This window comes from Ilyonectria robusta, assembly GCF_021365365.1.
Source record: "Ilyonectria robusta strain PMI_751 chromosome Unknown BGZ61scaffold_8, whole genome shotgun sequence".
Classification (NCBI taxonomy): domain Eukaryota; kingdom Fungi; phylum Ascomycota; class Sordariomycetes; order Hypocreales; family Nectriaceae; genus Ilyonectria; species Ilyonectria robusta.
Genome location: NW_025764442.1, coordinates 1,406,927 through 1,429,801, shown reverse-complemented (window position 1 = coordinate 1,429,801; position 22,875 = coordinate 1,406,927). Strand labels below are relative to the sequence as shown.

At 55.5% G+C, this 22,875-nt stretch overlaps 12 protein-coding genes across 12 annotated transcripts; 7 read left to right on the top strand and 5 right to left on the bottom strand.

Annotated features, from left to right (window-relative positions):
• Positions 1-1,922: 1,922 nt before the first annotated feature.
• Positions 1,923-3,625, bottom strand: BGZ61DRAFT_477297 (chaperonin 10-like protein; the record flags this gene model as incomplete). Its single annotated transcript, XM_046248877.1, has 8 exons — positions 1,923-2,380; positions 2,434-2,531; positions 2,592-2,673; positions 2,722-2,905; positions 2,962-3,165; positions 3,220-3,324; positions 3,375-3,458; positions 3,581-3,625. 8 exons carry the CDS (start codon positions 3,623-3,625, stop codon positions 1,923-1,925), a joined length of 1,260 nt encoding a protein of 419 aa, XP_046105580.1.
• Positions 3,626-3,949: 324 nt separating this feature from the next.
• BGZ61DRAFT_477296 (uncharacterized protein) lies at positions 3,950-4,522 on the top strand (the record flags this gene model as incomplete). The annotated part of the gene is made up of 2 exons (XM_046248876.1): positions 3,950-3,969; positions 4,093-4,522. The coding sequence occupies 2 exons, from the start codon at positions 3,950-3,952 to the stop codon at positions 4,520-4,522; spliced, it is 450 nt and encodes a 149-aa protein (XP_046105579.1).
• A 2,033-nt stretch (positions 4,523-6,555) lies between these two features.
• On the bottom strand, positions 6,556-6,900 carry BGZ61DRAFT_309705 (Plectin/S10; the record flags this gene model as incomplete). The annotated part of the gene is made up of 2 exons (XM_046238795.1): positions 6,556-6,807; positions 6,862-6,900. Coding segments are annotated over 2 exons (291 nt in total), but the record flags the coding sequence as incomplete, so codon positions are not given.
• Positions 6,901-7,251: 351 nt separating this feature from the next.
• On the top strand, positions 7,252-8,088 carry BGZ61DRAFT_531829 (telomere stability and silencing-domain-containing protein; the record flags this gene model as incomplete). The annotated part of the gene is made up of 1 exon (XM_046253777.1): positions 7,252-8,088. The coding sequence occupies one exon, from the start codon at positions 7,252-7,254 to the stop codon at positions 8,086-8,088; it is 837 nt and encodes a 278-aa protein (XP_046105577.1).
• A 389-nt stretch (positions 8,089-8,477) lies between these two features.
• On the bottom strand, positions 8,478-9,030 carry BGZ61DRAFT_531828 (cytochrome c oxidase, subunit VIb; the record flags this gene model as incomplete). The annotated part of the gene is made up of 4 exons (XM_046253776.1): positions 8,478-8,512; positions 8,570-8,633; positions 8,691-8,803; positions 8,979-9,030. 4 exons carry the CDS (start codon positions 9,028-9,030, stop codon positions 8,478-8,480), a joined length of 264 nt encoding a protein of 87 aa, XP_046105576.1.
• Positions 9,031-9,205: 175 nt separating this feature from the next.
• On the top strand, positions 9,206-9,935 carry BGZ61DRAFT_450303 (uncharacterized protein). The gene is made up of 3 exons (XM_046245721.1): positions 9,206-9,411; positions 9,482-9,497; positions 9,594-9,935. The coding sequence occupies exons 1-3, from the start codon at positions 9,349-9,351 to the stop codon at positions 9,827-9,829; spliced, it is 315 nt and encodes a 104-aa protein (XP_046105575.1). The 5' UTR covers positions 9,206-9,348; the 3' UTR covers positions 9,830-9,935.
• BGZ61DRAFT_450299 (uncharacterized protein) lies at positions 9,936-10,648 on the bottom strand. Its single transcript, XM_046245720.1, has 2 exons — positions 10,246-10,648; positions 9,936-10,195 (listed from the first exon to the last, which is right to left on the bottom strand). Exons 1-2 carry the CDS (start codon positions 10,564-10,566, stop codon positions 10,067-10,069), a joined length of 450 nt encoding a protein of 149 aa, XP_046105574.1. The 5' UTR covers positions 10,567-10,648; the 3' UTR covers positions 9,936-10,066.
• A 709-nt stretch (positions 10,649-11,357) lies between these two features.
• On the top strand, positions 11,358-15,733 carry BGZ61DRAFT_418987 (uncharacterized protein). Its single transcript, XM_046243451.1, has 3 exons — positions 11,358-11,789; positions 11,846-15,383; positions 15,436-15,733. Exons 1-3 carry the CDS (start codon positions 11,581-11,583, stop codon positions 15,478-15,480), a joined length of 3,792 nt encoding a protein of 1,263 aa, XP_046105573.1. The 5' UTR covers positions 11,358-11,580; the 3' UTR covers positions 15,481-15,733.
• Positions 15,734-15,800: 67 nt separating this feature from the next.
• On the top strand, positions 15,801-17,356 carry BGZ61DRAFT_225371 (uncharacterized protein). The gene is made up of 2 exons (XM_046238159.1): positions 15,801-16,155; positions 16,235-17,356. The coding sequence occupies exons 1-2, from the start codon at positions 16,002-16,004 to the stop codon at positions 17,089-17,091; spliced, it is 1,011 nt and encodes a 336-aa protein (XP_046105572.1). The 5' UTR covers positions 15,801-16,001; the 3' UTR covers positions 17,092-17,356.
• On the bottom strand, positions 17,356-19,485 carry BGZ61DRAFT_225377 (uncharacterized protein). The gene is made up of 3 exons (XM_046238160.1): positions 19,060-19,485; positions 18,844-18,905; positions 17,356-18,785 (listed from the first exon to the last, which is right to left on the bottom strand). Exons 1-3 carry the CDS (start codon positions 19,351-19,353, stop codon positions 17,621-17,623), a joined length of 1,521 nt encoding a protein of 506 aa, XP_046105571.1. The 5' UTR covers positions 19,354-19,485; the 3' UTR covers positions 17,356-17,620.
• A 1,465-nt stretch (positions 19,486-20,950) lies between these two features.
• BGZ61DRAFT_450294 (uncharacterized protein) lies at positions 20,951-21,279 on the top strand. The gene has a single exon (XM_046245719.1). The coding sequence runs from the start codon at positions 21,070-21,072 to the stop codon at positions 21,244-21,246; it is 177 nt and encodes a 58-aa protein (XP_046105570.1). The 5' UTR covers positions 20,951-21,069; the 3' UTR covers positions 21,247-21,279.
• BGZ61DRAFT_576308 (uncharacterized protein) lies at positions 20,951-22,769 on the top strand. The gene is made up of 3 exons (XM_046256219.1): positions 20,951-21,371; positions 21,418-21,725; positions 21,833-22,769. The coding sequence occupies exons 1-3, from the start codon at positions 21,268-21,270 to the stop codon at positions 22,606-22,608; spliced, it is 1,188 nt and encodes a 395-aa protein (XP_046105569.1). The 5' UTR covers positions 20,951-21,267; the 3' UTR covers positions 22,609-22,769.
• The last annotated feature ends 106 nt before the right edge of the window (positions 22,770-22,875 follow it).

Here is a 22,875-nt window from a genome sequence, read left to right as displayed (position 1 = left end):
TCATCATCCACAAACCCACACACACACACGCAGATCACAGCGACTAACAGGCCGCGGGAGACTGCTCACGCGGATCATCTTCCGTCGGGGCGGCGCGGACCAAGAACGGCTGTGCCAACGGGCGCACTGCACATGGCATGGTGCATCGTACGCCCAGGCGCGGCACCATGCCGCACATGACAGCGACATTTCCCGGTAGCTTGAGGTTCATCATGCACCTCGGGCGGTAAGGAGACGATAATCAGTGCCCGAGGCCTCAGGATGCGCCTTGCGTGCAACGGCTGGCGGCCGCGGGAATGCAGGATGCTGGAGCGCTGAATGTGGTGCAATTCCCATGGAACCAACAAGACATGGCGGCTGGCATGGGCCAAGATTCGCGTGCAGGTTGATGGTGGGGCTGACTGTGTTGGACTTTGGTCCAACTGCAAATAAATGTGTCCGGCTGGACTGAGAACAAATGTGATCATCTCGTCTCATGTCAGCTCCATGGCGGCTTAGACGTTGGATTAAAAGAGGTGGGCATCGAATCGACATGTCGCTGCAGTGAGACTGAGGCTGAGTTGAGTCCCACAAAGCCAAGCCCATCGGGTTACTACCTAATAACAGACCGCATCATCTAGCATTTGCATCATTCTCACAAGTCTGATTCGTCGCCTGGTGTCTGACGGAGGCTTGATACCATTCGAGTTTGTGCTAGGACTCTTATGGTAAAATGCTTGCAACCTGTGGTACCCGTATGTGGATTTAACTGCTTATCTGTCCTATTAATATTAAACCGCCACCTGTACACCTGCTATACCGAAAAGGCCATCGAAATGGCGGACTGATGTGCAGCGTCGGTGCAACGTCAGATGTATCCCATTCATACTGGCCAAGCCTAGACTTCATATAATCAAAACGAACTATTCCTGGCAATCTCAACACTGCTGCAAGACGCTGGGTGGGGGCTGTATCATGAAACCAACAATTACAATTCAGGAATCAAAATGCGGACTGACATGACCTCTATACCGATGCAGGTTACTATAGGCTGGGAGGCCATTTAAATGGAGGACATCCCTTCGTACGATTTCTCCCTCATCCTATTACCACCATTAATCTCCTTTCCCCCCTTTAGCAATAATGCCTCTTACCAAATGAAAAATAGCAGAACATACTACTGCTCAAGGCTATATTAAAAATAATGGCAATGGACCCTCCACAGTTTATCTCGAACGATCCCGCTTCCTGGCCTTTGCCGCAACCTGGGTCTCGAAGGCACTAATACAGCGCGTCTCCACTTTTGACGGCTCCGTGATCAAGGATCCGTCACGGAGGTCGAGGAGTTCCGGCCCCGCCTTTCGGGCAACCCTAGCCTTTGGTATAGCGGCTTGTGGCTAACTCTCAAGTTAATTGCAGGCTGGCCATCCGCAAAGGGACCACACTTGCAATATACCCGCTAACTAGTTCCAACGTGTTTCCTCCCAATCTTCATCCTAAAGATCACTAGGTCACATTTGAAGAGGAGCATGAACCGGGTGCCACCTCTCAGCGACTATGACAATTTTCCTTGCCTTTATTTCCTTTCCCGGTGATGGCGGGATGCCTATTCCGTTACTGCTTTTATTGTCAGGTCTCAAGGAGAAAAGCTGCACAAACCCGTATAGAATGACTTGACCTGTTTGGTGTCACGATTGCGTTCAACTGTGGAGCATAATACGCATTTCATCCCAATACCATTCATGTCCAATCTAAAAATACTCTGTAGTCTACCTCATAACCCTCGTGCATGTACATGAACCATCGCCGCTGAGATTCGATTGTTGTACGGTAAAACCGTGGCAGGCTGCTTCTAGTCAAGGCAGCCATCAGTGTGTGTAGTAGCCACCAAACACCATGAATGAAGGTAGGTGAGTGGCCAGGTTGTTGCAGGCTGATAGCCCTTATTCGGTCTTCTCGGCGGCCTTCTCCTCTGCCTTGGATTCGGGAGCGGGTGCATCCTCAACCTTCTCCTCAGCAACCGGAGCATCCTCAAGCTTCTCCGCTGCGACTGGGACTTCCTCAAACTTCTCCTCTGCGGCTGGAACTTCCTCGACCTTCTCCTCGGGAACAGAAACGCCGTTGACAGGCTCCTCAGTGACAGAAGTGCCATTAGTCTCAGCCTCAGGGGCAGAAATGCCGTTGGTCTCAGCCTCAGGGACAGAAACGCCATTGGTCTCGACCTCGGGGACAGAAACGCCGTTGGTCTCAGGAGTCTCGTCCTCAAAGACAATAGCGGCCTTGATGGCAGTCTTGTCCTTGATGCTCTGCAGGGCCTCGCCGAACTGCTCGAGCTTGAATGTCTTGTTCACAATGCCCGCCGTCTTCACCTTGCCGGAGTCGAGGTAGTCAATAGTGGCAGCTACGTATCGCAGTTAGCACCAGAATAATACGGGGAGATTATTTACGACTTACGGAACATGTATGTCTCTGAGAATGACCCCAGAATGGTAATCTCGTCACCAAAGATCTTGGATGGGGGCCAGGATACCCGGTCGGCGTTGGAATAGACACTAGAGTGGAATCAATGAGCACACGGGCGCTACCATCATGAATGCGAAGCCAAGACATACCCGTAGACGACCAGAGTGCCGCCTCGTCGGACATAGTTGATGGAGTCCTCAAGGATACCGACCGAGCCAGTGGCCTCAACAACTAGGATATGTCAGCACCGAGCCAGCAATTTTCACCTTTAGAACTCACCGATATCGAATCCATAGGGGTTCTCCGCTCTCAACTTGGCAAACTGCTTCGCGGGGTCAGATCGAGAGAGTTCCAGATATTCATCCGCGGCTTCAAGGCTCTTGGCCAAGTCCATCTTCAGACCGCCAGGAGCAGCAATGGTGACCTTGCAGCCACCATTCTGTCGCAGGAGCTGGGCAAGCATCTGGAGTCTTGTTAGCGAAGGGCGACGTGGACGAAGAGTCAAGAGCAAAGACATACCAGACCAGTGGGACCAGCACCAAACATGAGAACGTGTGAGCCCAGCTTAGGGCGAATCTTCTCAAGACCGTGACACGCACAAGATGCGGGCTCAAGGAGAGTGGCATCCACCCATGAGAGGTTGTGGATCTTGAAGACCTTGGCCGCGGGATAGGCACAGTATTCGGCGAAGCCGCCGTTCATGGTGACACCGTGGGCATTGAACTAAAAATGTCAATATTGTCACTCGGAACTCCGAAGTGGAGATAGATTACTGACGTTCTCGCAGAGCAAAGGCTGTCCGCGTCTGCAGTAGAAGCACTCATTGCAGAGCTCACTGTTGTCGGCAGCGACACGGTCACCAACGGCGAAACCCTTGACATCCTATACAGTTGAGTTAGAGACGGAAGTGAGAAGCACATCAGAGCACCAACCTTGCCAACGGCAGCGACCACACCGACAGTCTCGTGTCCGGGGATCAACGGGAACTTAGCGATGAATTCACCCTCGTGGATGTGCTAGTAGCACTGTCAGCCCCTGGCTTCCAAAACGTGATCAATTTAATGAGTAATCACCAGATCTACCGTCACGGGTTAGCTACTTAAACACCTTGCTTGCCCGAGAGACAGTTTCAACTTACCAGTTCCACACACACCACAAGCCTTAACCTGAACGAGAACATCATTGTCTCGCATCGACGGCAAGGGGACTGTCACGATGGAGAAATCTTCAGGCTTCTCATACCTGGACACGTGGAGACGATGTCAGCAACCCAAGCACGCAAAGGACTAAGTGGTCTTATCTGTCGAAGCGGAGCGGTCATGGGAATACAAACGTGGGGCGACCCTGATAGATAGGTCGGCCACGTTTGTATATCTAGGGTGGCCAGTGCCTACTAGAAGGGCAGACGTACCGGAGAGCCTTCATTTCTGTGGGAAGAGAGACCATCTTTGGCGGTTGCTTTTTGCTTAGGAGGGATGGCTTGGGGTTAAGAGGTGGAGGAGAGGGGATGGAAGAGAGAAGAGATGCGTAAGTGAGGACGGATACGAGAGGGTGATGTTATGACAGATGCTGACGATGAGTGTTAGACGGCAAGAGACGAAGTATCACAGGGCTATAGAAAGCCGAGAGTCCAAGCTTACTGTGTCTTAGAGGAGGGAAGCCGGAGATGAATGAGAAGAAGCGAGAACGAGAGGGTTTGGTCGAGGAGAGAAACGGAGAGGGAAGGAAGATGACTGAAAGGGAGCGGGTATTTCAACACATGGGAACCCAAGCCGTCCCGAGGGGAAAAGGAAGCAGATGGACCAGGACCCAACCCAGGGGCTCCCGCTCTGCCCACGCTGCGACGTCCACCGGGCCACCGAGCCACCGAAGGCGACAAGACGACATGCCGGGATTCCCAACAGGTGAAGAAGCCTCGATCTGCCTGCTCCAGACCGTCCCAAGCGAGGGGTTCGTGCTGCTCCCCCCACCCACGGACAGCCTCCGGGAGACAGCTACACCAGTAGCAGGTCAGCGATCAAAAAGCTGCCCAATCTTGGCATCCGCAGCGGGTGCTGGAAGCGGACATGTCACCTCATGAGAAGCTCAGGCCTTCTTCCCCAGGCCACCATGGCCCTATCCCCTGATCCCGTCGTAGCCCTCGGTCCTTTCGACCGTCGTCATGGGCACAAAAGGGGGAAGGGGTTTGCCGGCAACCAAAGATTACGGGTATTCGTACTGTACCCGTCGACTCAACAACATTATGCTTCTGGGGCTGTAGTCGCCTTCAAGAGCCGGCGTCTGTTTTGTCTGGGCTGCCGCACTTGCATGGGAAAGGCGAACCTCCCGCCTCTGCCCCCCGCATCAATGACGATGTAGCTACATGGAGGTGGGTGGCGGATGGGTACGACTGCAGCTCATCGACCGTCCCATGGGGAAATCCTTGGCTCGGATTCACCGAGAGGGAATAAGGGAAAACGGCAACGGGCAACGGGCAATGCAGAAGCGTCACCAACAAAGCCAGGAATCCCAAGCCAGGAATCCCAGGCCAGCGAACCCAAGCCACCATACACACACACTTCCCCCGGCCACTCCAAAAGCGGCTGCGCCTACATCAACACCCGAGCGGCCGTCGACCGTTGCCCGTTTGCTCCCAAATAACCGGCCGATTCGACCTGGGTTTGCTGCTCCCCGGCGCTGTGAGTGGACCGGGACGCCGCACCGCCATCCGGGAGCTGGCCTCAGCTGGGTCGACGATATAAACCCGGGCGAGGTGAGCGTCTTGGGCCACGGTACGTATCAAACAGTGCTTCTCCTTTTACCGAATTTACGTGCATTGGCGACGTAGCCTCAGCTTGTCCATGTCAAGTTGCCCTGGTCGGTGGCGCTGCAGGGGTCGGACTCCTCTCACCGAGAAACTTGCCGGCATCCCATCATCCATTTTGTAACCTGACCAAAACTGTGTCGAGGTGAGCTGTCGCCCGTTTTGCGCATTTGTTGCTGCGTCTGCATTATCACCGAGCAGCAGACTTACGCTGCGGCCGCCTGCGCCTGAAGTACAGCTCAACGAGCTGCAAGTCCGGCCAACAATTCACCGTCGACACACCTTGCCAGACCTTGGATGGCTCCCCAGCTCCCCCAGATCCTTGGCCGTAGAACATGCCGACGGCATGGTGATGAAACCGTCGCTCCCCGAATCTCGAAAATCAGATGTAAAATACGGTCCCGGAACGGATCCGCGTCTTATCTCACACGGTCGTGGCTCCGCGAAAAGAACGTGTTTGAACAGAGCATCTGACGTAAGAGTCAAACCACCCGCTCGATATCCATACTGTATTTGGATGTGGTCAATTTGCGTTGAATTACCCCGAGCTTCACCACCACCTGGAGCCTATCAATCGGGACCCTCAATGCAACCCCGTCACCTTGTTTATCACCCGACATCACTTCCAGAATATTCTCGCTCGCGAACCCTGTCGCTGCGAGCCTCAACAAGTACACAAGTACTGGACCATACAGGTTTACGGACGGACAGGTTCCGAGATGAGTGGCATCACGCATGGGCTTCTCCGATGGTAAAGTGGGTTCCCCGAAATGGCACAGACATGTTTGGCATGCCATTCACATATAGCTCGACTTTCACGCGATTCCAGAGCAATTATTCTCGTTGACGGCAAAATTGACCTTTGATGCAAATGATTTCCGAGGATCTAACCCTCAAACTCCCACGGTGTCTCCCACGTAACCTCTCTTACGAGCTGAACCATGGTGAAAATTTGCCCTCCGTTTTTAGAGTACATGTCGATACCGTTTCGCCATGCATCTCAATTGTGCGACCACCTAAAGGAAATGGATTCGTTTAAGAAGGGGGGGCAGCGCCACGGCCACGGCCGAATCCACCACGGCTGTTGAAGGTGTTAGCATCTCGCACTTACACAACTCATGTATTTTCCAGGATAGGGAAACTCACAACTGAGGAGCAAACTCGCCGGGAGCACCACCCTCCTTGCCCTCGCCAGCCTCACGTCTTCGGTAACCGCCCTCGCGGTCACCACGGTCGCCACCACGGCCACGGCCGCCAAAGGGCCTTCGCTCGCGCTCACCCTCGCCGAGCATGCCACGGGGAGGAGCGTGCGATCGTTGTTGCTTGATGTGGGTGGCAGGAACGATCTCAGCGGGAAGGTGGAGCCATTCGCGGAGGTAGTCGAGGCCCTCGGGGGTCAGGGTGTAGTAGTAGTATTGCCACGAGAACTGAGTCTTGACATAGCCGCGGGAGTTGAGCGACTGGCAAGCCTTGATGACGAACAAGTTCTTGGTGTCGATATCGGGGTGCTTGGGAAGGTTGAAGTCCTTCTGGGCAACGAGGACACCCTCTCGGAAGAGGTACTGGCGGGATTGTCAGTCTCAGGCAATTCGTCACGTTCGTCGTTCGGTATTTACCTCGTGGATCTTCTTGCGGTCGGCCTTGGGGATCAACATCGTGGCGGTTGTGCTGCTCGAGGGTCGATGTTGGAAGGTGGCAGTTTTCGGAGGGACGAAGTCAGATCTCGAAATGGATAACTTTTGTGGGCGGAAACCCTACATTGAAATTCGGCGTAGCGAAGTGGGGTGGCTTGTGCGGGCTGTGGCGGGCTTGTCACGTGCCGATAAGAGACAACAAGGTATCTTGCCTTTGTGTGGCTGGTACCTTGTAGGCATCCGATGAGGACCCGGTGGGTTACCCGTGCTACTTAAGCGCGAACCCCCCAGCAGAAGGAACTTCGTCGCGCTCCAGCTCAAACATTTCAAACCAGATCATCTTCCCTCGAATACCCACGGTCCCGCGAAATAATGTCTCCACGCAACTTGAACGTGCTGGTTACCAGCTTTGCGGGTCTTGGCCTGCCCCCTACCTTGGTCCTCCCGCTTCCCTCATCAACAACCATCAACCAGCTGCGAACTCATATCGACGAGCGATTGCCAACTACCCAGTCAAGACTCATCATCACGACTATTTCAAACAAACAACTGCCTGCAGAATCAGAGATCCCCATTTCAGACTACCTATCGACCGCCGAAGATGACTTCTTGTCGTTGCGACTTGCCGTGCCGCTCTGTGGTGGCAAAGGTGGTTTCGGATCCCAACTGCGAGCCGCTGGTGGCCGTATGTCATCAAGGAAGAAGAAGAACCAGGAGGATCATGGTTCAAGCCGAAACCTTGATGGCCGACGCCTGCGTACAGTGAACGAAGCCAAGGCGCTGGCGGAATATCTCGCCATCAAACCCGAGATGGAAAAGAAGGAGAAGGAGAAGCGACGTGAGCGATGGGAACAAATCGTTCAACTATCGGAGCAAAAAGAAGCCGAAATCAAGTCTGGCAGCAAGGGGCGCATTGACGGCAAGTGGGTTGAAGACAAGGAGGAGAGCAGCGAGCGGACGCGGGATGCGGTTCTGGCCGCCATGAAGGCCGGCAAATACAAGGACAACCTTTTAAGCACATCTCACGACTCCAATTCTACGCAACCAAGCAACAACCAGTCTGGCTCCGATGAGGAGAAGGGCACTTCATCTCATGAGTCGACACCTCCACCAGAGGAGAAGAAGGTGGGAAAGGGCAAGGCGAGGTCATTTTTCGGATTTGACGAAGACGATGAGTTTATGAGTTCAGATGACGATGCCGAAAACTAGTGGTGGATGGAGCATTCTGACCGTGTCGGGATTTCGTTCATAATGAGAGGGCGGGTCAAACCGGCGACAGGACAAGTCGGCCAATCGCGACGGTCATTTTTGGGATTACGGCGCAAGGGACCCTGGGTGTTTTTAACAGTATGGATTGCCAGCGCTTCCGAGGAATAGTTCACATGATACCAAAACATGTTTTTACAGAGCACACATGACCCGATGCATCCACTTTAGGCTCACAGTCAGGCGGCTTTTGAGGCACAGTAACACAGGCGATAACGTAGCCAATCTGGTTGGGGGGTTGTCTACAGTTGGTTATGCAAGTGGTACAATTGCAGCGCGTCTGCTCTGTCTCATCTAAACTCCACTACTCCTCCAAGCGCTACATACCCATCTTAAGCGTCCAACTTGACGGGGAAGCTACCAGCCTCTGCATATTGCGTTAGTAATCGTCCTAAGAGGGGAGTGAGTTCAGAGGGGTCCATACCGCGCTGCTCGTCCCATCGTGTGTACCAGCCGGAGGGGCACAGAGATCGGTAAGCGTGCCAGAACTAGGTCTCAATTAGCGACCAGTGGGTCAATTGGCGATAGTTGTAGTCGTCGCGTACCTGGCGGCAAGGAGCAAAGTCCTCACCCTTGGCGATGATGCACTTGTGGTAGTCGACGTAGTTTTGCCAGCAGTGCTTGGTCTGGTTCTGGTTCGGGAAGCGGGCGTCGGTGCCTAGGAGAGGTTAGAATGGGCGATTCCAGGCGACGAGAGTGCAATTGAGCGTCGCTCGGGCGGCGGGTCGTCGTTGACGGTCGGTGTCGTGGGATGGGCTTACCAGCTGCGCGGAATTGTTAGCCTCGGGTTCAAGATCAGGTCATTTTTTTGACAGAGGGATTATCAGCCATACCAGTGACGAACTTGAAGGGCTTGGTGACAAGCTCCTGACCGTCGTCCGACATTGTGAATTGATTGAAGAGTTGGACTTGAAGAGGGGAGATTTCTCTGGGAAATGACGGCGCGAGATGGAGCTCGGTGCGTTGGATGGGAGGTTGATGCGTCGACGTTGTCGGCTCGAATCAGGTGGTTCGATTCCGGAAGCTGGATGGGTGCCTGAGGCCGTCACGGGCCAATGGGGTAAGGCACCCACCGCAATTGGTGGGTCTGATTGCAATTGCACATCAGATGTTCGGCCAACTCCAAACACTCCCTCCAAGGCCGACAATTTCCAATTGAATCATCACCTCTGGACCTCACACAGACCCTCCCCACTCATCAAGATGCGTTCTACCGCCGCCCTCCGAATGTTCAGGCAGACGCCTCGCATGCTGCGACCCGTTCCCGTAAGTACACTCCCATGACCCTTCGAGCCTCGCCCTTGGCCGAGCACCGCGCTGACCGGATATCTTGCAGAAGGAGGACCAGGCTGGTACGTAGCCCAGAGCCCCATCGACGCTCATCGAACGATTCGAAACACGACGACAGACAAGGCCACTCAATGGAAAGCTAGCTAACCCGCGTCAAGGCCACACCGTCTCTCAGCGACTCCGAAAGCTCAAGCAGATCCCCCCGGAGCTGTACCCCCTCGGTAATGCGACCCGCCGCTCCATTGAGCCTTTTCTTGTGCTAATTGCCTTCTCAGCCGTCGTCGTGGCCTTTGCTCTGGGCGCCGCCACCTACTCCATCAGCCGCAAGTTCCTTGTCGACAAGAACCTCCGTCTTGCGCGACAGGGCCCGTCTGCCCGTGCTGAGGAGCACTAAGCTTGTGCGCGGGGTTTCGGGAACCTGCTGGGATTGTCTGTCCATTAGCCGTCAGGGAGCAGTGTTGTATATGTCAAAGAAGAAGAGCAGGGTGTTCAATCAAGCATAACTCTTGAAAATTTCCAGTGATGTGTTTATAGCTCATGTCCAACCCCCCAGTAAACGTGATTTCAATGCCTCAAAACGCCCTCGCTATGCCAACGTACAAGTTAACACGAAGCCCCAATTCCCATTCCATCACTCAGGTTTCGGTCCCGCAACATCCAATCCCTCTAGTCCTTGCATGGGGTCAGGGCCAATATCTACCATGACCTTTGCGTCATCGTGACCATTGTCCTCGGCGGCGTGTTCGGCCAACCACCCCTCCTGTAACTCTGTCAGTACTGAGCGCATCCGCTTAAAACGAGCAAATGTACCTTCTCCCAGACAGCAGTCTTGCTACCCAAGCCCTCGTCGGCACTCTTTGGTGCCTTAGCTTGTGAGACTTTGAGGACTCTCCCGAAAAGCTCCGACTGATCCATATTGTTGATTGCCTCCTTAGCATCCGCCGCATCTTCGTACTCGACATATGCAAAACCGCGATGAGGCTCTGCAGAATTCGGCTTGTCCTGCTTTGGGACCTTGACTTCAACGATCTCTCCGAATGGGATGAACGCATCAAGGACATGGCTTTGCGTCGCCGTTTGAGAGAGTCCACCCACGTAGACCGTGGCTTTCCAGCGATTGGCGTCTGTCATTGTCGTGTAAAAAGTGATCCGAATACGGTTAATAAGAAGGTCGTTATTTGGTTTGTTGGCCGCAGAGAATCGTCCTCCAACTCATTGTAACTCTACCATGAGCTCTCAGGCTCCAAGCAGTGAAATGTTCCGTGCGAGTTCACGTGACCCTGTAGCCAGCGCCACCTCCGAACCACACCAGAAGTTAGCTCTCCATGTAAGTCACGTATTTAGCTTTGAAGTCCAGTCTTTTGATGAAATATATTACCTAATTAACTTTTGTATTAATTTCAATTGACAGGTTTATATCGAACATGAGGCGCCAAGGCACCTTGATTGAAAGCTACTGCCAAGAATCCCTCTGAGGCAGTAGTACCTACCTACCTATAGAGTCTATAGGACACCAGGAGATGCAACAACTGATATTTCCCCGCATATATTGAATCATGGAGGTGCAATTGAGATCATACAAGTGTGGCAATTGCACTGAGCTCCAAAATGGCAATCTACTTCTCGAGGTGGATGTCTTCACCTATCTGAGAGTACATGCTTGGCAACGATCAATGACAATACCGAGCAGAAATCCCGGGTATTTTACCCATGCCAACTCCTCGAAATCCCCAAGCAGAAATCTCTCTCAATCAGCCCATTAAGAGAAGACCGAAGCAACTTAATCAACAGGAGGAGAATATCGACAGACGACAAGACACGATACCCAATCACGTGATGCATGCCCCACCCTCCCTTGTCACTCAGGGGGCACGGACATGTTGGCGTCGATAGCTCAGGAGTGTGGGAGGATAGCCTGCAATCTGGCATCATACCTCTCGGCTCAAGACACCTTTCGCCCTCGCCCTGCTTCGCTCAACATTGAAGCTTCTTCTCCCGGGCAGAGGTAAGAAGCTTCATAATCTTGCCTGGCCGTCCTTGAGTCAGCGCTGTTGGATTTAATCTTCACCAAGCTCACCGCCATACGCCAAAACCTCCCCCAATACTTGGCCACTTCGTCGCACCAATCCCCCCGCCATCACCATAATGGTGCGCCTTCGAGATATCCCCCGAACGGCCGCTTTCGCCTGGTCGCCGGACGCCGGGAAGCCTTTGTTGGTAACCGGAACCCGTGCCGGTGCTGTTGATGTCGACTTCTCCGACGAGAGCAAGCTGGAAATCTGGGATCTGGCTCTCGATGACCAGCAACAAGGCCTAGAGCTCCAACCCATTATCAGCATTACCACCGAGTCCAGGTAGACATTCAACGCAATCGCATAGCTTTAGGACTGCCTATTAATCCATGCCCCAGGTTCTACGACGTCGCCTGGAGCCCTCCCGACGATGACCACCCGAACGGCATAATTGCCGGTGCCCTTGAGAACGGATCCCTGGACATGTGGGACGCCGAGAAACTCATCGATGGAGACTCCGATGCCTTGATCTCCCAAACTGTGAAACACACTGGTGCGATAAAGGCTCTACAATTCAACCCCATAAAGCCCCAGATCCTCGCCACTGCCGGCGCCAAGGGCGAGCTCTTCATCTACGACGTCAACGATGTCGCGAACCCCTTCCGGCTAGGAAATGCTCAGGCCCGTTCCGATGACATCGAGTGCCTCGCATGGAACCAGAAGGTTTCTCACATTCTCGCAACCGGTGGATCAGGAGGATTTGTTACGGTGTGGGACTTGAAAACTAAGAAGGCTTCCCTGACGCTCAACAACAACCGCAAGGCCGTCAGTGCCATCGCTTGGGATCCCAACAATTCGACAAAGCTTTTGACCGCAACTCCAGATGATAACACCCCCATCATCATGCTTTGGAACCTTCGAAACTCAAACGCTCCCGAGAAGACCCTTCAGGGCCATGAGCAAGGTGTTCTGTCGTTGTCCTGGTGCCAACAAGACAGTGAACTCCTCCTCTCTTCTGGCAAGGACAACCGAACAATTGTATGGAACCCTCTGACTGGAGAGCGTTATGGAGAATTGCCCGAGGTTACGAACTGGACTTTCCTCACCCGTTTCAACCCCCACAACCCCAACCTGTCGGCAACAGCCAGCTTTGACGGTAAAATCACTGTGCAGACACTACAAAACACCAACCCCGATACTTCGAAGGCTGCGGCAGAGAAGAACCTGGATGACGAGGACTTCTTCCGAGCTGCCCAGGATCAACCCCAGGATGCTTCATGGTCATTAAGCAAGGCACCCAACTGGTTCGAGCGACCCATTGGTGCGTCTTTCGGTTTTGGAGGCAAGCTTGTGGTTTTCAAGGCGTCTCCTTCCCAGGCTGGCCAGAAGCGGTCGTCCAAGATTCTGATTTCCAATTTCTCTGTTGATACTGAGGTTTCCTCGGCCACCGAGAAGTTCCAGGAGGCCATGGTCTCCGGTAATGTGTCTGCCATTTGCTCGGAGCGAGTTGAGCAGTCCAAAACTGAGGAGGAGAAGGCTGACTGGAAGGTCATGGAAACTCTTGTTGGAGACAACCCTCGGGCCAAGATTGTTGATTATCTTGGCTTCAGCGAGGAGGAGCTCGCCAATGGAGCTAAGGAGACAAGCGACGACGAGGAAGAGGAGGAGGATGACGACGATGATGATGACGAAGAAGATGATGATGATGAGGCTAAGCCCGAGGTTAAGGCTGAGGAGAAGAAGAAAAAGCGCCTCTCCAACTTCTTCAGTGGAACTGAGAATGACGATGGTGATGACTTCCTTTCCGAGCTCTCCGCCACCAAGGGCGCCAAGACCGACAACCCTTTCCACCTACTCAGCGACAGTGATACTTCTATCGAGAAGACCATCACAAAGGCGTTGATGTTGGGTAACTTTGCCAAGGCCACCGATATCTGTCTGAAGCAGAACCGGATGGCCGACGCATTCCTTATTGCCAACTGCGGCGGTCAGGAGCTTATAGACAAGGTTCAGGCCGCCTACCTCGCCCGCAAGAGTGGTATGCCCAGCTACATGCGTCTCCTTGGGTCCGTCATCAACAAGAACCTCTGGGATGTCGTCTACAATGCCGACTTGGAGAACTGGAAGGAGACCATGGCCATCGTCTGCACCTTCTCTGACCCTACCGAGTTCCCAGACCTATGTGAGGCGCTGGGCGACAGAATCAACGAGCAAGGACTGCGAAAAGACGCCTCTTTCTGTTACCTCGTGGGCTCCAAGCTCGAGAAGGTTGTGTCCATCTGGGTTGCTGAGCTGGAAGAGGCAGAGCAGGCTGGCATTCAAGAGCCCTCTGATGACTCGACCTTTTCTGTTCACGCCAAGTCGCTGCAAAACTTCATTGAAAAAGTCACCGTCTTCCGCCACGTCACCAAGTTTGATGATGGCGAAAAGGGGCTGACCTCGGATTGGAAGCTGGCGACTCTCTACGACAAGTACACCGAGTATGCCGATATTCTTGCTGCCCATGGTCAGTTGGAGGTTGCTCAAAAGTATCTTGATCTTCTGCCGTCCACCTATCCCGCAGCTGAGCTCTCCCGGAACCGCGTCCGGTTGGCGACCAAGAAGCCTGCCCCCCAAGCCAGTGCCAGAGTGCCTGCATCGTCCACCCGGACAACATCGAGGGTTGCACCCACGATGGGATACCAAGCTCCTCAGCCTGCCCCAATTGCGGCTGCTCCCAACCCATACAGTGCCCTCAGCCAAACCCCCGCTCAGCGTGTGACCACCGCATCGCCGGCGCAGCAGTACATGCCCCCTGCAAACCCTTACCAACCCCAGGGTGGCTACTCGCCGCAAATCGGTTACCACCCCCCTGCTCAGCCTGGGTTCATCCCCACTGGGCCTCCGCCGATGGCTGGACCTCCTCGGAACTCGACTCCCCTGGCGCCACCACCGCCCAAGGCCAAGAGCACTGAGAACTGGAATGATGTGCCTCTCGTGACCAAGGTGCCGTCTAGGAAAGCGACTCCCAGCGTCGCTCCCATCACCAACCCTTTCCCGGGCCAGCCTCAGGGTTCGTCTCTGCCTCCGCCCCCGGGCTCGGGTCCTTACGGTCAGCGAACTGGCTCCACGCCGCCGCCGCCGCCGCCCAAGGGACCGGCGCCTCCTCGAGTCCAGTCTCCCTTGGCTGGCCCTCCCCAGACGTTCCAGGCACCTCCTCAGTCGTTCCAGCCTCCACCTCAGCCGACAGCTGCCCACAACCCCTACGCACCTCCTCCTCCCGCTGTTGGGGCCGGCCCCGGCGTTATGCCGCGAACGGCCTCGCCGTACAACGCTCCTCCGGCCGGGGCTCCGCCTTCCAACAGATACGCGCCGGCCCCCTCGGCACAGGCCCAGTTCAATCAACCATCGTCAATGCCGCCACCTGGGAACCGACCTCCTCCTGGAGGCTCATTCGGTGCTCCTCCCCAGCCGTCCGCTCCTCATAACCCGTACGCGCCAAACCCGTATGCCGCTCCTCATAGTCAGCCCACTGCGCCGCCAACTGGACCTCCTACCGGTCCTCCCCCTGTGAACCGGACCGGTCCTCCCCCTGCCGCACCCTCACAGTCAGTGCCGCCACCACAACCAGCTGTTCCCCCACCCAAGGCGAGGCACCCGGCTGGCGATCGATCACACATCCCCGCCAATGCCCAGGGGTTGGTCGATGTTCTGAGCCAAGATATGCAGCGTGTGGCTTCCAAGGCACCTGCTACCTTTGCGCCCCAGGTCAAGGACACACAGAAGCGTCTCAACCTGCTCTTTGACCACCTCAACAACGAGGAGTTGGTTCAGCCTAACACGGTCGAGCAGCTGACACAACTGGCCTTGGCACTTCAGTCCAAGAACTACGATGTGGCCCACAGGCTGCAAGTTGAAATCCAGCGGGACAAGACGGAAGAGTGCGGTAACTGGATGGTAAGAAATGTGCCCTTTTCCGATAATACATGGTTACTAACCCGAGATATAGGTTGGTGTGAAGCGATTGGTCAGCATGAGCAAGGCTACTCCGTAGACGGGTGTCATGTCATGTCACAGTATGTCGTAATTTGAAGTGGCAAATGGAAGCATTTCCGTAGCCATAGGAGTGTTGAATAGTGTAGCTCAGGCAGTATGACAAGGGATGACTCACGAAGCACACCTATGCTGAATGACAACTAGACTAGAAAATTATATGATGAAATGTGTTCGCCCGTGGGTTCGTACTGTTATCGTGCGTATTGTGTCGTGGGTGTATCGTGGCAAGGTTCGAAAACAGAGTCAACCCGTGTATACAGAAATGCCGCATGAAACCATTGTCAATGGCTATTCTCATGAGATCAGGGGGCTCAGGCTATTTATTTGTCTATTCTTTTCTGTGCCGAGGTGGTGGTGCCGTCGAAGCCAAATTCATGTCTAGGGTAGGTGGTTTGCGGCGAAGTACAGAACGCACAGGTTCAACGCTTGGACCAGCTGTCAATCCCACCCCGGCATTAAACACCACATCATCGTCACTCTGAGGTGCAAGGTCAATCGCCAACACCAACACCACCCACCATGACCGAGACCACCCTCAGCCCCGAAGATGCCGCTGCCCAGCGCGCCTCGGAACAGGCTCGTCTGCGCAAGGAGCGTCGTGAAGCTAAGATCAAGGCTGGCGGCTCTGCACGCCTGAACAAGATCACTGGCGCCAGCGGCGGTGTCCCTCGTGGTAGGTTGCCCCATCCCCCCAAGATCCAGATTCGCTGGATAGCTTCAAATGTAGCGGTCTCTAATATCTGTTGAAATAGACTCAGAGCCTGCGCCCGCATCCTCGGCAGCGGCGTCTCCGGCCTCTACCCCTGCCCCCAAGCCCGCTGCGGCCTCGCCGTCAGGACACGCAGACCCCGACGAGGTCGACATCTCGGAGCATTTCTACGAGCCCAAGAAGGCGGCCGCACGCAGCGCCCCCGCCGGCGGCCCGGCCATGTCGGAGGACGAACTCCGCCAGATGATGCTCGGCTTTGAACGTGGCACCCCCGGCGGACCCAGCCCCGGCCCGGGCACGCCTGGCAACCTCGAAGAAGATCCCATGATGAAGATGATGTCCCAGTTCATGTCCGGCGCCGGCCTTCCCCCCGGCTCAGCACCTCCATTCCCCGGCATGCCTGGTATGCCCGGTATGCCCGGTATGGGTGCGAACCCCTTCCAGCCCCAAGCTGCGCAGTCCTCGACCTCTACCAACATCTGGCGCCTGCTACATGCCCTCGTTGCCCTCGGTTTGGGCTTTTACATTGTCCTCCTGACGCCTTTCAGCGGTTCTAAGATTGAGCGCGAGCGCGACGCCCTCCCCATCACCACACCGGACGACCCCTTCAGCACCCCCGTTGGCGCCACTGACATCAAATCCGAGCTCGACCAGCGCAAGCGCCTCTTCTTCTGGACCTTTGCCACTGCTGAGACGCTGCTCCTGACGACACGCTTCTTCCTGGACAAGCGTGGCCCGCCGCCCACGGGCATCCTTGGCACGGTTATGGGTTTCCTACCCCAGCCGATCAAGGGATACATCGAAATTGCGTTGCGATATGCGAGCATCTTCACGACGGTGCGGGGCGATATGCTGGCGTGCATTTTTGTGCTGGGCGCGTGTTCGTGGTTCAGAGGATAAGGGGATAGACAGGGAACGGAAGCATCATAGCAATGGAGTTATGGGTTGGAATTTGCGTATTTGGTGTCCACGAGATCCTTGTCGTGCATGTGAATGTAATATGATACATTCATTACGCCCCGAGTCTGGATTGCCTACGTTGGTGGATTTCTATGAATTAAATGTCAGAGATTCCAAGCCCGCAGTGGATGGCATGAAACGCCAGACTAAGATGAGAACAATAAAGCAACTTTTATAAGGGTATGATGGTCATCTCGAAGACTCGACAACAACAATTGTGAACCCCAGGCGTTGGGTTATAAATCTAGGACTAGCTGATTTGAAAGGGCTATTATGATAACGCCTCGCGAATATGTCGAGACAACTACGATTCGCACAGCGAATAACAACACTTATTAGTGTTATGAATTACACCTCTAAAAAATCTCGCTACATCTTCCTCTACAAATGACAATGGGTATCCACGGTTATCTAATAAATGGCGACCCAACTCCTCCGAGATTTATGCTTCCTTCTAAATGTATCCCATCTATTTATCCATGACCATCTTTAACAACCGCCCAAACACCCCCCTTACCCGGTCTGGATTCTCCTTGACGCACGTAAAGACAACGGCCGTGCTGGCAGCAAACACCACCGTCTCCCGCCACTGCTTGTCGAGTGGATACTTCCGTGGTAGGAAGGTAGCCATGGCGCGAGGGGCCATGAACATGGCAATGTCCTTGCGGCGGCTTGGCGTCTCGATGAGCATGCTCCAACCGCAAAGGAAGCATCCGGTGCCGACGCACAATCCACTGTCAATGCGCTGGCGCCAGGGGATGGAGTCCCCGAGGAGGAGGGGCCCAAGGCGCGTGCGGGTTAGGCAGACGCCGTAGTAGAAGAGCGTAATGAAGGTGCCGAGGAAGGTGGCGGAGCGGCAGGATGAGATGATGGCACGGATGATGGCTTTGCGGGAGGGGTTCCGCAGAGCGAAGGCGAGGGTTAGAGGAAGGTATGTGGCCATGGACCACTTCCAGGCGCGGAAGAAGCGGCTCACAGCGTGATACTCGCATGAAGGACCACATCCCATATGGACCATCTCGCAGGGGAAAGGGATCGACGCTGCAGGATCGCCCCAGGCTAGGGGCCATTTGAAGTCGGCACACATGGCCTGCAGCAGGGGCGCCTGTCCTGTGTCTTTGCCATACTGCAGCTCTCCACTTCGACAGCGGCGGAGCGCCTCAATTAGACGCGAGTCGACGGAAGCAGCCGAGGTGATCCATTTGTTGTAGGTACGAGGAAGGGTTTCAGGGGCGTAGAACCAGGCCCACATGGCGAGGCCAGAGGAGGCAGCAAAGGCAAGGGGGTCGATGAGTCTAGACACGCATTGTTCGGTCCGAAGGGAAGTCAGCGGATTGTCGTGTAGAGTGATGCCAGGGATGACTAAAAAGCTTACACTGGTCCACTTGTGTGCAGCCTGGCGAAGGGCTTTACGCCGAGCCCAGAGATCACCAACGACAACGTCGAGGGCTCGAGCAAGGGCGAATAACGTCAGGTCCAGAGTCCGGCCAGCGAGCTTGATCGTCTGCGGCCGGGCATCTGGAAGCGAGTCTGGCTTGACAGGCAATGTTTCTGTGTATGCCCGGCTCTCATATGTGTGGAGGAGGCGAATGCCATACCACGCGGCAATGAAGGTTGATAACCATCTTGCAAGTCTGATGGAGCAGCTGTCAATACGAGGCGGAGTGAAGCTATTACAGTGGGAGATCTTACCTTAGTCGGGCTGCCTCACTGAGGCTTTTTGCAGCCTTGTCAATGATGCTCTTCAGAGGTTCCTTTTGAGGCAGGTTAGCATGGGAGACCTGTCAAAGTGAGAGCTAGTGTCCTGCAGTGCCGCACCGGCATCCGGAAGACTGCCGAACCAGGCGGGGTGGCGCATGTGACAGGAGTCCATGATGGATTCTCGAAAGGGGGGGAGGATGTAGTTACCTGTAGAATGGTGCTTCCACCGGCCAAGACGGCGCAGAAGGTTGGGAACCGTTGTAAGTTGAAGCCCATCCGCACAATGTGTTTGGCGGACTTGGCGAAGGAACCGTCCTCGGGATCCGGAGATAGTTGGGCCCGACGCCTCTTTGCAACATACTGAAGGACCAAGGTCAAAAGCCGTGGGCCAACCGCAGTGGCATATCCCAAGAGGTATGCTCGGATGAGCGGGCGGAGGATTTCGGGGACAGCGTCGAGACTCAGGGGTCCTCTGCGGGAAGGACGCACAGCGAGAGCCATGACGAACTACCTCATGCGGTGGTGGCCACGAGCAGGACTACGGGCCTGCGGCCGGCGGGAAAGGGGCCAGGTGATGGTAGAATGGGAAGCAATGGACAGCGTTGGGCTGATGTTGAGAGTGGTTCCTGAATAAGGCGGAGCAGTCAATAAAACACGGACGCCCTTGTCGACGGATGGGTGAAGAGGGTGTGAAGGCAAGGACAAAAGGAAGTCTGTAGGGGTCGTGGCAGCAACGGGATACGACAGCATGGCTGCAGTGGCAGATCAGACAGGGATGTGCCTGAGGAACTGGATGCAGTGGATGGAGGTGGCCGCGAGCAGCAGCATCATCAGAGAGACAAGCACAGTGGGACGATGGAGGATGGACAATGGGCGATTCCAAGGCGATTCCGGCTCTGCCCTGGCTGGGCTGCAAGTGAGTGACAGACAGCCCGGGAGTTGGCGCAGAGGAGTTTGGTTCGGGACGGGAGTTGTGGGGACTAATGCCACGAGCCTCGGCATGGCTCCAAGGTTGCGAGACGGCGCGTGAAAGTCAACATGACTCCAAATCCACAGGACCACAACGACATGGGGATGGGATTTTCGTATGCGGGACGACGCGGGAGACGGATCATCTAAGCGGGCAGGGGGAGGAGATCGTTGGCCACCCCCGCGAAAGGTGCCCCGCGGGATGCGACAGCCCGGCCGCATCGATGAGGCACGTCTGGGGTAGACGGGGACGGTGGCGATGGTGGTTTGATGCGGACATGACGGAACTCGCGAATCGGCCGAGGGAGGGACGAACAAGTGGAGAACGAGTGGACTGACCTACGATGTATCTGTAGGATCTGAAGAAACTGGAGAAACTGGAGAAACTGGGTGTCCTAATTTCGGACGGGAAAAGATGGTGGAGGGGTGGGATGAGATGAGATGAGGCTATAGCAGAGAACAAAGTTAATAGGAGCAGGCGGTGGGAGGCACGAGACTCGGGCGAGACGCGGATGATGACCGAGTTGACGATGCGCTGCGTTGATCAGGGGGCCCCGGGGCAAATCTGGCAGGGCGTCTGGGGTCGGCAAGGGTGTGTAAGTGTGTAAAGGAGCGAGCGATGTTGGTGTCGGTGTTGGTGAAGGCGTGTGAGTGAATGTGCAGATGGTAAATGGGAATGAATGAATGAGTGAGGCGAATGCGGATAGTGGACGCGTGCTATCTCAGCTGGTTGTTTCTTGGTCCGGGGAACCAGACGGCGACCCATCATCCCACTTCTACTTCTGGGGCTCACTAAGACGGGCGGGCAAGTTCCGCTGGAGAAATACCGAGCTGCAGGAATTAAATCAACGCAGAAAGGAACAATGCAGGAAATCAATTAGAAGTTAGAGAACAGACAGGGCCCCACGTCGAATTTCGGTGCTTGCACGATATTCGGCTCGTTCTCCTTGTCGTGGCGGCGCACCAACTTGGATTGTTCCCAGGTACCTGACTTTGCTGGATGCCCCCCCCTGGTTCGTCTTGAACCGTAGCGGGCCGAAGTCGTTGGTCACGAGCGGGTCACGAGATGAAAGGGCGTCCATGAGACGGTCGGTCTAGAAACCAGGTAGACGCTGCAGCTTGACCAAGGGATTATCTGTTTCTTACGCGTGGACTTCAAATTCTGCATCGGGGTTCTGCAGTCTGCGTTCTGCGGTCTGCGTGGCAATGCTACCCGAGTCTTTCTGACTGTCATGCCTCTCATCTTCAATGCTACGGAATGACCTGGACTTGGAGGCTTGGACCCATCAGCATCAGCATCAGCATCCCTTGGCCGCCTCCACATGCACGGATCGCACGTCCACTCCTGCCTGGTCGGCCTCTAGAGCTGCAGTCCTCTCTGTAAGAAGGCAAGCAAGGGAAAAAGCTGGACTGGGACACTCGTAAACTGGAGATGGCTATGCCGCCATGGTGGCGGATGGACGTGCGCCGGAGCTAGATGGTAGTCGCAGCAGGTTGTTGGTTGTTGGTTGTTTGGATTCCATGACAGCTGAGTCGCAAAGTTTCGCGCTGTGTGTCGACTCGCAAGCATGTGATAGCCCACTAGACGCATATCAGGGTTTTGGTGCAATCCACCGTTAGAGCCTCCATGCCAGTATCGGGCGACCCGGCAGGGCGTGGCTGCCAATCACAGGCGGCGCTGGGGCCCAATGACAGATGGACCAGACGACCTGGTGCAGCCTGCGTTGCACTCTGTCCTGACCGGCGATGCAATCGATCAGGACCACGACCAAGAGGGGCGGCGTCTTGCAGGACGGAGGTCTGGGGGGGGGTCTCGCTGAACGATGCAGGTGACCCAGGCGGGACAAGGGCTTTGGGCAAGGTGCATCATGGCCTGCGTACCGTGTACACGAGACCAGGTACCGGTACATGGACACATGGCCGGTTGGCGCTGGAGAGCGCTGGAGCCGCCCCCGTCACTCCCCTGTGGACTGCCCCGTTCCGCATTCTAGCGCGGATTAGCGTGCTGCAGCGCCGCGTCCCGAGGTACAGTACCTGCTCCCCACCTTGTTCCAACGTCGCCCTGCGGTGCTGCAACGTCCCTGTCCCGCTGTGGCTCTTCCACCGTCGCCGCCGTCGCCGCCTCCTCCACAACTCACACCTCGCCCACCACTACCACGACCATTACCACGACCACTCGGCCATCTCGACCACACACACACTCTTCTCGCACGCACTCCCGGGCTTGACCTTGACCTTGAATCTCCCCGACACCTCCTCCTCCGCCTCCAACGGGCCCCTCCAGCCGTACTCCGTACTCCGTACCCAGCAAAAAGAACCCGCCCCGAAGCGCAGCCTTGCCATTTGCCTAGGGATGCGGACGCGGGCACAGGCAGACCTGGGCGTGATGTGAATGCACACACCTGCCTCTGCGCATGCGCCTCAAGCCCCGACTCCCTCCTCCTCTTATTCTCGACGCTGGAGCCCTACCTGCGTATCCCCCTCTCACATTCTCCCAACTACCGCTGCGGCTACTGCTTCTTCTCCTGCACGTCACCTCGTTCGAACACTCCTCTTTCTTCTGAGCCCTCCTTCTCCCCGCATCGAGCTCGTGCCCTTGCTCTTTCGCTTCTTGTTGTCGCTCGAGGTGCCCGGTCCTCCAGCAGCCTAAAAGAGTCCCCCGTCGCCAAGAGGCCAGGACGACCCCACGAACCGCGAACCACGTCCCACGCCTCCCGCCAACTTCGACTTCTTTCAGCCTCCCCCCCAACAAACTCGTCTTCAAGTCCCGCCATCTTCCCCAGTTGACTCCTGCTCGGGGCTTGTGGCCTGTCTACCGTTTCTTGCCATTGCGTGCGCCCACGTCGGTGCTTTGTCGCTCCCACGGATTCTACCCCAGTCACGGTTTCGCAATGTGCTAGAAGCACCAAGCTCCCTCAACGAATCTTCGTGTTTGTGGTATTAGCATCTTCAATCACGACTCCAACAAAGCCGACAACGCCGTCGACAAATTCTCCGCTTCGAACTGCTGTCGCTGGTGTCAGCATCGCCAAATACAACGTCTAAGCCAACCCT